Consider the following 14,526-nt stretch of genomic DNA (forward strand, 5'->3'; position numbering starts at 1 on the left):
TTCTGAATGGTTTAGGCACAAGCTAACAGTTTGGTGACGCTGTCTGAGCCTTACGTCATAATTTTTTTTATTACGCCGGTAATACCGGATACCGGGGTAAAATATGGAGGCGGTTTGACGGTATCAAAATTTGGATACCGCCCAAGCCTAGTAGTAAGAGCTAAAATTAATTTGGGACGGTTGTCAACTCATTTTGCACAGCACCAGAATTGAGAACCACTGCTCTGAGGTACTCAAAATAACAAACTATCATACTCAAAATGAACTGTCTTCCTAAAGTTACTTCTCTACTTCAGTATATGCCTGTGAATATTTCTTTACAATATTTAAAACAGTTTGATAATTAGGTCAATTAATTTCTCTGAAACAATAAGCACCCTTGGTTGCATAGGAGTACATCCCAACAGCCAGTTGATAAGAAAGGGTTGGGGCTTCTTGAGCATTTATTTAATTTTTACGCCTTCAGTCTGAGACATCTCGCACACTGGTCCATCCCTCCTTAGAGAGCTCCATCTTGGTTTATTGTTGAACAAGCCATCCTACTTCCCCTTCCACCACTACAATGGTTATCCATGTATTCATTTTATTTTGTAAATGTGTTACTTTTGGGGCTGATCTCAAAAATATAACAATTTTTACTGTTAGGTGCAGGCAAGGACTGTTTGTGCCATTTGCAGATAATGTTGTTTCTTTGGCTTCATAGGACATGGACCTTCAGCATGCAGTGGGACAGTTTGCTGCTGAGTGTGACAGGGCAGGGAGAGAAACAGCACCTCTAAGTCAGAGACCAAGGTGCTTGAATGGAAAAAAGGTGGCCATCTCCAGTCCTTATCCCAAATGGAGTTCAAGTAGCTGCATTTTTTTTATGAGAAATGGAATGTGAGATTTAAAGATGCAGCGGCAGCAGTAATGCAGTGTATGTGAAGGAGCTGGGACGAAAGGCAATGTTCTCAATTTACTGTTGAATCTAGGTTCCTACTCTCACCTGTGGTCTTGACTGAAAGGACAAGATCTCGAATACAACCGAACACATTTCACAAAGTGTTATGACCCACTTGCTTGAGTCACAACATAAAAGAGAGATGAACTAACAAAATAGCCTGAATGCAAATTATTTATTATAAAATGTAACTCATAAAACAATCAATCAAAGCAACCAACAAATGTCTAGGGATAATAATGAAGATAAAGAACTTGGGATAAGGAGGATATTAGGATATAAAGAGGATATAATCACAACAACACTTTAACTACATTATATAGGTAATGTAAAACAAAACCATAAGGTTAAAGAGTCAATGAGATGGCAGGTCTTGACATGAGGACTCCTAAGTAGCCACAGGTCCTGGGGTAGCTAGCACAAACAACTTTTATATACCCATTAATGAGTAATGCAGGCATCCAATCAGTATTTACCACATACTCCAATCTGGAGTTTTGGGATCATCAAAGTGTATTAATATTGTAAAACTTAAAACCTGTCGCTCTTCCCTAATCATAAAATATTCATCAAGTTTGTATTCTACTCAAAAAAGTAAATGTAGTAAACTAGAAAGAATCTTGAATCTAAAAGTAAAGAAACTTTACTAATAAAAGCTGCAACACAGGACAATTGAATGGGCTTTCTAAACTTGAGGCCCTGGTATATGCAAACTAAATGTCCTAGAGCTCCACCTTCTTTGATGTGCAGTGTCTTCCCAGTGATTTGTTTCTCATTCAGGGAGTCAGACAGAGAACATCATCCAAAACAACACTAGCTACATGAATACACTGGAGAGTGGAGTACAGATGTATCCGCACCTGTACAATCACTTGCAAAGAGACTTTAAGCCGCAGAGGTGCTGTTTGCCAGATGTTTATGAAACTGTTCTTCTTTCAGCCGCCATCATTGTTTACAGTAAACGCGAGGAGCACAACACATTTACAACCCACCTAATGCAGTGTAAGAGTGTTGGAAAACAGTATACCATCACTCAGCCTTTTCAAACATTATTCAGACATGAAACATCCTTTGCACATGAGAAAATGTTTTACTGCATTCATGTCATGTGTGCAACCTTCTGTCCAATTCTGTAGACACTGATCAGATCTGTACGGTTTCTCTCCAGTGTGAATTCTCTTTTGTGTGATTCAGATGTGTTAACTGATTAAACCTCTTGTCAAAGTGTGAACACTTGTACGGTCTGTCAAGTGTGAAATGTCTGGTGCAGTTTAAATTTTGTAATAAAAGTCTTCCCACACTCAAGCACATACTCTTTCACAACAGTGTGAATTTTTATGTGTTCATTAAGGTTTGCTGATCGGTTGAAACTCTTCCCACCTGAGTGCATGTAAATGGTTTATCTCCAGTGTGGGTCTTCATGTGTTTATTAAGGTCTGAGAAGTTGCTGAAACTCATCCCACACCGCAGCTGCGGTCACACTAGAGTTTGAGCATGCGAAATTCTGTTGTTCGGCGCTGCGAAAAGGAGCGGGATTAAACAAGATGATTAGACATTTAAAAAAGCGTTTGGAGTGTGAGTGATTGGTCCATTTTTAAAATTTCTGTCCAGAGGTCATGTTTTGATCTTCGATTAGTTTCACACAGTCAAGTGATGCGATTTCGCAGGTCAGAGTTCACCAAGCTTAAACTTTGCAACGCATTGAACTGCGAAACTTTACGCACGAACGTTTCCGGTCTGACACATTCGTCTATGAAAGGAAGTCTATGGGGAGAAAAGTCCAGTGTGACCGTGGCTCAAGTGCAAGTGAATGGTTTCTCTCCTGTGTGGCTTACCATGTGTATATTAAGGCATGATGATTGACTGAATATCATACCACACTAAGTGCAAGAGAATGGTTCCTCTCCAGTGTGGTTCCTCATGTGTCGATTAAGGTTTGATGAGCAGTTAAAACTCTTCCCACACTTAGTGCATGTGAATGGTTTCTCCCCAGTGTGGATCCTCATGTGTTTATTAAGAGATGTTGATTGGCTGAAACTCTTCCCACACAGAGTGCATGTAAATGGTTTCTCTCCAGTGTGGACCCTCAAGTGTAGATTAAGGGATGATGATATGCTAAAACTCTTCCCACACTGAGTGCATGTGTATGGTTTCTCTCCAGTGTGGATCCTCATGTGTAGATTAAAGTTGAATGACTGACTGAAACTCTTCCCACACTGAGTGCATGTGAATGGTTTCTTTCCAGTGTGGATCCTCTTGTGTTTATTAAGGTTTGATGAGCAGTTAAAACTCTTCCCACACTGAGTGCATGTGAATGGTTTCTCTCCGGTGTGGATCCTCATGTGTTCATTAAGGTGTTCTGATCGGTTGAAACTCTTCCCACACTGAGAGCATGTGAATGGTTTCTCTCCAGTGTGGATCCTCATGTGAATCTTAAGAATGTCTTTTCTTCCAAAACTCTTTCCACACTGAGTGCAGGTGAAGCGATTTGTGTCTCTCCTTTTAAAAATACCATCAGTCTGTAAATGATTTTTTTCCTCAATTTTGACATGATGTTCCTCCTCTTTACTCCCCTCGTACTCTTCAATTAGGTCTGAAATTAAAAAAAAAATTAGTTTTCATTAAGTCTTTAAAACTCTCATCAAAAGCTGAAAAGTGAAAAGACACTGGAAACATTGGCTACACACACTAATTTTGATGCACATTAAATGTAAAATAAATGAGATCATATTGTGTTTGGTCCATTAGCGTGTATACATTTAAGCAGATTCAAGTCATCTTTATTTATCTAATGCTTTTACAGTGTTAATTGTGTCAAAGCCGCTTAACATAGAAGTTATAGTGAATTGAAACCATGTCAGTTCAGTTTTCCAAATCTATCTCCTATGCACGATGTCGCGATACTAGGATGGAGGCGAGGGGGAGTGAAGGCTGCACAGCACACAAGCCACTATTTCACTATACGAAGAAATGCTGTAAAACTCCATCTCTGCCTCTCTCTCACTTTGGACACATGACCTGCTGCACTGGCCTGTTTGTAAGGTAACTTTTCCTCTCCTCTTGTCTGTTTAAGCAATAATTTTGGATCCGGACACGGGAGTGCCAGTGGTGCGAGTTTTCTCCACTGTGTCTATTACGGATTACCTGTGATAACAGTGTATTATGTGTGTTAAAGCACTGGCACTCTTGCTCATTGTATTAAAATAAACCACTGAGGGGTTTATAATTATGTTTCTGTGTATTATGGTACTGTAGTGATAATGTCATGTTTACATGCTTTACGTCTCCACATTATACTGTTGATATTCATTGTTGCTACGCAACAATGTGCGCTCAACAATGTGCATAGACTGTAACCGCGGCTGTTCTTCCCGCCATCGGTGAACAGCGCTTTCATTTCTAAAGCTGATCGCACCTTTTCTGTTGAGAAGGTGAAGACAATAACCAAAAATCAGAAAATATTATATAAAAATCTGAAAATATGAAGTGTAAGACCAACTTAATTAAAAACAATCAAAATAAAACATTTTAGAATACTAAATTATAGCAATAAGCCATTAAATATTTCATTTAACACCGTAATATACACATTTTCTTTTCTTCCTTTTTTTCCATTTTCTTTCTTTTCTTTCTTTTATTTTTTTTACAATAAAATCTAAATCAAGTGAATTAGTGCAACAGGATTTAGTTTGCTTGTTTAGTTTAGTTTCACGAGTGCTTCCAGAAGATGGAACTCCTGTTTACTGTGGTATTAACCAATCAATCAAACTTCAAAAACTCCCAAAGTGTGAGTGTGTGTGTTTGTGTGTGAGAGTGAATAATGTGTGTAAGAGAGAGTCTGAGAAACAGTGCGATTGTACCTGTGTGTGTGTGTGTATATGTGTGTGTGTGTGTGTGTGTGAGCGCGCGTCTGTCTGTGTGTGTAAAAGAGTGTAATTATATGTGTTTGTGTGTGCGTGTGCCCTTGTATATGTATAACAACATCAGTATTACACAGATATTACGAGGAGATGGTGAATTATGTGGACATTATGTATGACATGCAATCATACTAAATATTTTTTATTTTCAGAAAGTAAAACTACACATAATATGGGAGAAATGACTAGAAATAGTAAACTTGCTTTACTTGCTACTTGCTCTACAAACAATTGTTTGCATGACTATATAGACCAAGTAGAATAATATAATAAGGAAATATCAGTTTGCAACATCAAACAGCAAGTAGTTTTTTTTTTTTTTTGTTTTTTTTTTGGAGCAGTAAACATATCAGGCTGAATAATGATATAATAATGAATCATGGACTTCTTCTGTCTTCATCAGTTTCAAAAACACAGGTTTCTTTACAATTTAAAATGGCATCTTTGGATATCTTTTCTGCTGGAGACAAAGTTGTCCTGAAAAACCTAAAAAAAAAAAAAATGTAAAAAAAACGAAAGATATCATCTTATGCCTTAGCAGTATAATACTTTTAGGATCTAAAAATGTATTCTTTAAAAAAAAAAGGTCTCAAGTAAAAAGATGTCAATGGTGGTGCCTGCTGGTACATGAAGAATATGGTCAATCCTTAGGAATTTTACACTCAAATGTTTGCATATCATCAGCATGCTGTAATCCATTTCTTAATCAGCGAAAGTCATTTTTAGACTAGTTTGTTGGCCAGTTGTAGTCAGTGCAATGCTAAATGTTATTGCTCCACTATAATTTGTTTGTTTTGATCTGTTTGTTTGGAATACTGTACGATGTTTTATAATAATTAATTATTTTAGTGTCCATTTTATTCAGCATATTTAAAATTGGGGGCATCCACGTTTTCTGACATACTTTAAACCAGGGTTTCTGCAGGTTTCAACAAATTAAATTTAAAACATTTAAAGACAGTTTTAAGACCATTATGAATTAAATTTTTTGACTCATAATGGGCTAAAGGGTAAAGAATTTTTCAAATGGACCAGATGAAAAAGATTTCTATTTCCTCTATCAAAAAATGTCATAATTTATTAAATTTAATAATACAATAATGAATAATAATAAATTAAAATATTTTAGATATTTCTTAGCAAAATATCTTAAATATTGTGTAAAAACAAGCAAGCTTTACTTGTATCCACACATGTTTTTTCCAACATAAACTTTCTTTAAAATGAAAAAAAAACAAAAACTGAACAAATGTTTTAAAAGTTTAAAAAACTATTATAAACTAATTCTATGAATTATAATCTGTCCAGATCCATGTCCTCAGCAGTAAATACATGGAGCACGTTTAAACAAATGTTATTGTGAGGAAAATAATTAAACCATTATGATAAAAAGAGTTGAAATTATCTTTTTGAATAAAAGTTTTATTGAGATGGATTGGTGGTGATTGTATGGGTTTTGGTCAGATTGGGAAGAAAAATATGAACAAAGGAAAATGAAGACTTGTTTAAAAAAAGATTTACAACATAATATTTCAGTAAATTTAAGATTTTTGAAGGCTAAAATTTGGATTGGAATTTAAGAAATTTTAAGACCTCGTGGAAACCCTGTTTACACACAACAGCCCTGGTAATTAGTTATAATAAAAAGAGAAAATGGGAGACTAATAATACATAAAATAATTGACAAGACACGAGAACAAGTAACAAGAAAGAAACTCATTCTGTCTTTCAATGAGTGCTTATGTGCATTTAAGAGAACTAGGCAGCACACTCAAGGCTGCAAGATGGATTTAATTTAGTATTCTAATTAAAAATATCTGAATGAAGATCAAATGACTGAGATAGAGGTAAAGTTGGTTTTATATTCACACATTTTGACTTTCCCCTTAATAATATAATTTCATAAAAGTGTTATTTGCAAACTCTAAATAGCGAAATCTTATTAGCAGCCAATGACTATCAAAGTACAACATTGTTCACAGTCAAATAAACAGTGTTAATGTTGTTTTTAAGTCATACTTGCATGCTAATTCCGATCAAATATTCAAAGTAACATTATAAACAATATAGAGACTTCTAAATGAACAAACGTGCGAATATAAAACCAATTTTACCTCTATATGACTGAGTTGGTCTTTGAGAAAGAAAATCAACCTGTTTGTTCCTGCAGATCTTCCTGTTTGACTGTGAATGTTTCTTCAATCTTCACATCTTCACTCTCCTCTTTAATAAACGCCATCTTTATAACAGTGTGGAGATCAGTCGCTTCAGCAGTTTTTCTCTGTGTTTGGAAACTTTATCCTGTTTAAAAATAACAAAACAATAAAAAATTTTCCTGTTAAAATAAATAAAACAATGAACAAAAATAAAATAACTTCTTTTCAACACTTGCTTCAACAGTTTCTTTATATGAGAGTAATTGCAAAAAAGAAATCAGGTAAGTCCGAGCATATAGGTAAAGTTGGATTTATATTTGCACATTCGGACTTTCCCCTTAATAATATAATTTCAAGTATATTTGCAAACTCTAAATAGCAAAATCATATTAGCAGCCTATAGCCCCTTTCACACATACAGACCTTTCCGGAAAATTACTGGCAATTTTCCAGAAAGGTTGTATATGTGAACGGGCCCTTTTTGAAAATACCGGTAAATTCGTTCTGGCAATTTTCCAGAAAGAGAAGTTGTAACATTACCGGTTATTTGCTGGAATGCTGTGCCGTGTAAATGCAGAAGGAAGATTGCTGGAAAGAGCGCGTACAAGTCTAGAACGTGCTGACATGAGACATCTGCTTTAGCCAATCAGAACAGTCAGACGCATTCTTGTGCGCGCGGTTTAAGAGAATAAAAGCCTTTGAATATTTTTCCAGACACCTTTAGCTGCTAGATGTTATTCAGATAACGTTTCTATGTTCCTTCTTAATGCTAACTGTGTAAATAATTATTGATAAAATGTTTATGATAATCCGTTGTTTGTTTACCTTCAAGCTTTGCGTGTGCCCGTGAGCGAAAGCACACACACATATCATGAACATCTCGACATGCGAAAGTGTTCCTCTATATGTTTTCATTGGAGTTGTACTCAATACTGATCCATCCAAAGAGTTTGTAATGTAGTCAAATGGTTACAAACACAAGCGCAGCCGTTTAGAGGTCATTTCTAGTTAATGATGTCAGAATTTACCGGCATTTTGCGATGGATGTGTGAATGCTTTTTTTCCGGAAAAATTCCGTAACGCCCTCGCCTGTGTGAACAGCGCTTTTTTTTAAATTACCGGTAAAGTCGTTCCGGAAATTTTGCGGATATTTACCGGTATTACTGTGTGAAAGGGGCTAATGACTATCAAAGTGCATAGAGGTAAAGTTGGTTTTATATTCACATATTCGTTCATTAAGAAGTCTCTATATTGTTTACCATGTTACTTTGAATATTCGATTTGAAATAGCATGCAAGTGTGACTTTCTGCAGGCTTTCTGCACTAAACAACATTAGCACTGTTTATTTGACTGTGAACAATGTTGTACTTTGATAGTCATTGGCTGCTAATATGATTTAGCTATTTAGAGCTTGCAAATAATGCTTTAATGAAACTATATAATTAAGGGGAAGTCTGAATGTACGATTATAAAACCAACTTTACCTCTATTCAAAGTACAACATTGTTCACAGTCAAATAAACAGTGTTACTGTTGTTTTCAAGTCATTCTTGCATGCTAATTCCATTTGAATATTCAAAGTAACATGGTAAACAATATAGAGACTTCTAAATAAAAGAATGTGCGAATATTACAACAACTTTACCTCTATAGTCCGAGCTAGAAAGAATAAGCTGATTAAAACTAGTACTCATAGTTCTCATACATAGTGATGTATATTTAAAATGGAATGACATTATGCCATTTAATCCATTAAACCTTTATTAAAACACTTATTACACACATTTATGTTGCTTTAGTTTATTCAAACAATAGCCCTCATTACTATGAGTAAAATAATACTACATAAAGTGTTAAAATAATTTTGTCAACAGCAGCATTATGCAATAATGTTAAACATAATTTAGCATCGGATGAAAAAAAGCCTGAAACTTTAATCAATCGCTTTATATAAGTGTAAACGCTTTAAAACAAACCTTTCTCCAGCTGAATCAAGCTCAAGAGCGTCGCAGCCTCATGACGTCACAACACGCCAAAATAAAAGTCTTTTCTTTTGTTTTGCTTTTTTCCATTTGCTGTCGCTGTCTTCTTCTGGTGTTTTATGGCGGTTTGGCAAACCAACGAATAGGTGCATTACCGCCAACTACTGATCTGGAGTTTGGATTGTGCATAATTGAGGTAGAAAGAAAACACTTATAAATAAATTAAATAACTATATAATAATACTAATAATAAAGAAAAAAACTAAATTCTATGCATTATTCCTTTATTTCCCAAATATTTAATTAACATTTCATGAATTCTTGATTGTCTAAGCCCATTTCCTAGCAAGACTTTCAAAGAAATTACCTCACCTTTCAGCTGCCCTAATTCTTGTATTAACTTAAACCTCTCTCTTTCATAAGCAGCGCATTCTTAAAATATATGATTATGTTTCCAACTCTCTACAATTATCTCACTTCCTTAATTCATGCTTTCCTATTTTATACAAGCTGTAATTTAATGATGTATGACCAAACCTTAGTCTTGTTATGATGACATCTTCCTTTCTATATCCATTTCTTTTCCTGTCATTTCCAACAAATTCCTGAATTTGGTATAGCTGGATAAGGCTAATTTAATTTCTATTTGCAAATTTTTTAAAGCTTTTTTTTTTCTAGCAAATCAGCTTCCTCATTCCCATCTACACCCACATGTGCCGGTACCCAGAGAAATGAAACCATTATTCTTAACTGCCTAATTCTGAATAAACTTTGTAAAATTGTAAATACTAAATCTCGTCTAGCTTCAGATTTGGCACCTTGAAAGCTATAAAGTGCAGCCATTAAGTCTGTACAAAATACTGCTTGTTCTGGTTGAACTTCTTTAATCTATTGAAGTGCTATAATAATAGCTAATAATTCAGAAGTAAACACTGACACGTGATCTAATAATCTCTTTGCAATTTTGAGGTTAAATTGTGGAATATATACAGCAGCAGCAGTTCTTCCACACTTTGGTTCCATCGACCCGTCTGTATAAATTTGTAAAACAGAATAATAATGTTGTTGCATATATTCTTGAGCTATTAAATTAGTTGGAATATTTATCTCCTTGTTTTGAATTCTTTTGTGAATTTGCAGATCTACTACTGGCATAGGAAACAACCATGGAGGAATTGTTGGTATAACAACAGATGGAGCAACTTCCAGATCTTTCCAGTCTAAACTGTTTATTTCCTTTCTCACTACTCAACCAAAACTAGCCACTTCTTTGTACACATAATCCCAGCAAACTTTTAAAAGACGTCTAACTGGATGGTTTTCCAAATGTCCTTTTATTCCTATCCAATATCTCATTCTCAGCTGTGACATTTAATGTTCTAATGGCATCTCTCCCATTTCAACTTGTAATGATGCCACTGGAGAAGATCTTAAAGCACCACAACATATTCTCAGAGCTTGATTTTGTATGACCTCTCTTTTTAATCAATGTTTTATTAGTAGAACTATAAACCATACACCCATAATCAACGTTTGACCTTATCACAGCATTGTAAATTCTTTTTAATGATATACTACAAGCTCCCAACTCAACTCCAGCTAAACACCTTAAAACATTTATTCCTTTTTTACTTTTTTTAATTAATTTCTCAATATGAATTTTAAATTTTAACTTATTATCACTGCATCCATGACGGCAAACTACATTTGGGCCAATTGTGGATAATAGTTGTGTGGCCTAGATCAGTGTAACGATATCCACAAGATTCACAATATCCAGGAAAAATACTTATTCTCTCTCTTTCTCTGAAACATATGTAATGAATAGAATTGATAATAAAAATAACAACAACAACAATAGTAATAATAATGGATTTATATATGAGTCAGTGAAAAAAGCATAAAAAAAATGAGAATGAAAGCATGAAATGTGGAACAGATGTGGGCCGGATCTGGGCCGACAGTGGTTGCTTTCATTTTTCAGAAATGATCACAAATTTAAAAAAAAAAAAATCTATTTGACCTGAACAAATATGCATTTTAAATGTGCATTACCAAATATTATTTATTTATTTTAATTTGATTTTAAATATAATAATAATAAGATGATAAGATGATGTAAAACGATTTCCATACATTTTAATGGAAGCTCAAAATCACTTGAACAAAATAGTTAGTCTAGTCAATTGTTGGCGCAATCTCCACGGTAACAGCAGCTTTTCTGGTTGGTGGGTGAGGTTCACATGATACAACGTCGGTTGAAACTTCTCTTTTCCAACTAAAGAGAGAAAATACGTCTGCCAGACAACTACTGTTCAGGTAAGTGAATTTATCTTGTAGGTCTACGACCAAGTGTTAGATATAGCCTTCAGGTACTGCAGAAATGCAACTACATGAATTATCATTCGAAACAGTGTTTATTACACTCTTACTGTAACGTTAGTGTTTTTATTAATCTCCGTTAGCCTGAAAACAAAGTGCAAAATGGGTCGCATATTAAGATGTTTAATGGTAAAATAGCCTGTTTTTAGCGCTTTTTTATAACTGAATTCAAACTCGGGTGCAACCTTGTTTTTTATTGAAGTGAACATTTGCTTATGTCACGGTAACTGCCGTTCACTTGAACTTGAGAAGTGACCCGTGTGTGTGATAGACCAGCCTGGGATGTCCGAGGCGGTGTTTATTGCTGCCCTTTCTCCCTTTCACGGATGAAAGAGGCGGGGTGACGGAGATCACAGGAAAATCAGCAAAAGTGATTGAATCATAAAATGGAAAGTGATTCAGTTGTTTTAGTTTTTAAATAAAAAGGTATTAAACCCTGTTTGAGCACGTAATAAGTAAATAAATAAAACAATAAAAAGTACATTTTGTTAGCATTTTGCATCAGTCATGTACAATCAAATCTAGATTAAATGTCTAACATAAAAAAACATGCTACATCATGTTTTCTTTTTTTTTTTTCTTTTTTTTGTGATCACAGGGGCCTGCTTAGTTATTTCATGACCTGCTAGACATCTCATGTGTGCCATATTTGTAGGTGATTGAGAGAAAAAAATATTGTACTATTAAAATAACTAAAAAGTTATTTTTAAGACACGGAAAGAATTATAAGGATCATGTGAATTTTATTGTTGCCTAAAAACAATAATTCTCAACCTTGGTAATGGTCACATCTAGGATTTCCATGAACAATTGGCTACATCAAAATTGAACCAGCAGAACAACTACACAATCTGCTAGTATTATTGTATAAAATTAAAGAAAATGCATTAATTATGGATAAAATAATTCAATATAAGATATTTAAATGTGAATACAAATTGCTTTAAAACATTGAATTTTACAGTTTCAAAAGCTGAAAACCTCTGGCCTTAAAGCATTCACATTTCATGATTTAATTTCATAACAAAATTACTAACAATTTATGTTGATGATAAATCTTTGGCGAGGCAGTGGTGCAGTAGGTAGTGCTGTCGCCTCACAGCAAAAAGGTCACTGGGTCGCTGGTTCGAACCTCGGCTCAGTTGGTGTTTCTAGGTGGAGTTTGCATGTTCTCCCTGCCTTCCACCTGGTACAGGTGAATTGGGTAGGCTAAATTGTCTGTAGTGTGTGTGTGTGTGTGGATGTTTCCCAGGGATGGGCTGTGGCTGGAAGGGTATCTGCTGCGTAAAAACTTGCTGGATAAGTTGGTGGTTCATTCTGCTGTGACGACCCTGGATTAATAAAGGGACTAAGCCGAAAAGAAAATTAATGAATGAATGGTAAATCGTAAATATTTAAATAGGCAAATTTAATGTTTATCTTTTTTTCTCTTTCTTACAGGACTGTGATTGAACTATAAAACAGACTAGAAGACAGACTATTGGTATAGAGGGTAAATGGTGTAGTGTTCTCGTGCAGTGTGTTGTGACTGACTAAACACCGAGTTAAACCATAGCCAATGAAGACAGAGTCGTAGCAAGTTTGATCGTTTACTGTCACTCTTCTTATTAGCATTTATGGTGAAAACTGCAACAAAAATAACAAAACAATTCTTAGAAATTGAGTTTTGACAGGTATTTCCTCTTACATATACATAACATAAACAGACTACAGTTCTCCCTGCAGTAGGAATTACACTAGCAAACAAAGTTATTAAACATTGTATTTTTTACAAAATAATCACTAATATAAAGTCTTCAACATGTCTAATGTGCAAAACATAAACTTACAGCATTGCCTCTATGATGAGTTTAAGCGGATGGCTTAGATTGTCCGAGAGAGCGCATGTCTGACATGGCTTCCACAAAGAGCCAGGAACACTAACAGGAAGTGACTAAACAGGAAGTATGATATAATGCAAAATAAAAGTATTCCTGTTTACACACGAAGTAGATTATTTAAATAAATTATGAATTTCACATTTTAACAACGAAAATATGTATCTAAAATATTTAAAGAAGATATTTTAAAGTGAAACTTCTTAAAGGGCAACACACTCCCCGCCTGACCTATGTAAGGTCACTATGAACTTCTGGGCCATACACTAATCTCCAGATCAGTCTTTGGGTAGAAGCAGAACGACCTCTGAAATCGGCCTTAGAAAGGTTTTTATATTCCCTTGGTCAGTTGTTGAAACCTCAACCTTTCTCACATATCCATCCTTTCCTGGGAATAAAGCAGAGACTCTGGCCATGGGCCAACAGTTGCGGGCTATCTGCTTATCCCTGAGCAGAACTAGATCTCCCACTTGAAGGTTTCTGCGAGGTACTGTCCACTTCGGTCTGTGTTGCAAGCAAGGTAAGTATTCACGGCTCCAGCGTGTCCAGAACTGGTTTGCAAGCGCCTGAACTTGTCTCCATTGCTTTGTATACAGGTCCTTGTCAGAGAAATCTCCAGGGGGAGGTGGAACTCCTGTCTTCTGTGTAAGGAGCACTGAAGGTGAAAGTATGAATGGTTGTTGTGGGTCTGCAGACACAGGTAAGAGTGGCCGTGCATTAATAATAGCAGTAACTTCTGCTAGTAGTGTGCAAATAACTTCATGGGTTAAGCGAGCTTTTGGCTGCAGAAACATTGAATCTAAAATTCTTCTTGCAATGCCAATCAGGCGCTCCCATAAGCCTCCCATGTGCGAGCTGTGAGGTGGATTGAACTCCCAGCTGCATCCTTGCTCGCTGAGGTACCTCTGTACCATCTTGTCCATTCCAAGTTCCTTGCATGCCCCAACAAAATTAGTACCGCAATCAGAGCGGAGCTGTTTTGCAGGACCTCTTAATGCAAAGAACCGCCTGAGAGCATTTATGCAACTTGATGCGTCCATAGATTCAATGACCTCGATGTGCACAGCTCATGAGCTCATACAGCCAAACATGATTGCCCACCTTTTGCTCTCTGCCTGTCCTCCTCTGGTGCGTCTGGTAGTGACAGACCAGGGTCCACATACATCAAGCCCCACGTACGTAAAGGGAGGGCAGATTTTGAGATGTTCAGATGGCAGGTCCGCCATGTGCTGCTCTTCAAACTTTCTACGTAGCTTGCGACAGGTTAT

The 14,526-nt window shown here is 35.7% G+C and overlaps 1 protein-coding gene across 4 annotated transcripts; it reads right to left on the minus strand.

Moving 5' to 3' along the window:
• Positions 1-1,098: 1,098 nt before the first annotated feature.
• On the minus strand, positions 1,099-13,305 carry LOC110438632 (uncharacterized). 4 transcript variants are annotated; one of them, XM_073947982.1, is made up of 3 exons: positions 13,211-13,305; positions 7,015-7,161; positions 1,099-3,533 (listed from the first exon to the last, which is right to left on the minus strand). In XM_073947982.1, exons 2-3 carry the CDS (start codon positions 7,097-7,099, stop codon positions 2,821-2,823), a joined length of 798 nt encoding a protein of 265 aa, XP_073804083.1. In that variant the 5' UTR covers positions 7,100-7,161; positions 13,211-13,305; the 3' UTR covers positions 1,099-2,820. The 4 variants fall into 4 exon arrangements, with proteins under 4 accessions (XP_073804083.1, XP_068075912.2, XP_073804085.1 ...); XM_068219811.2 differs by lacking the exon at positions 13,211-13,305 and adding an exon at positions 8,994-9,043; XM_073947984.1 differs by lacking the exon at positions 13,211-13,305 and adding an exon at positions 8,994-9,043 and having other exon boundaries at positions 1,099-5,346.
• Between the last annotated feature and the right edge of the window lie 1,221 nt (positions 13,306-14,526).

The sequence above is a fragment of the Danio rerio genome, chromosome 4 (genome assembly GCF_049306965.1).
Source record: "Danio rerio strain Tuebingen ecotype United States chromosome 4, GRCz12tu, whole genome shotgun sequence".
Taxonomy (NCBI): Eukaryota; Metazoa; Chordata; class Actinopteri; order Cypriniformes; family Danionidae; genus Danio; species Danio rerio.

Coding starts and splice junctions, on each gene's coding strand:
- LOC110438632 (XM_073947982.1), bottom strand. CDS start 7,099: ATGGCGTTTATTAAAGAGGAGAGTGAAGATGTGAAGATTGAAGAAACA. Junction 3,534..7,014: donor AGATCTGCAGGAACAAACAG/GTTGATTTTCTT, acceptor TTTTAATTTCAG/ACCTAATTGAAGAGTACGAG.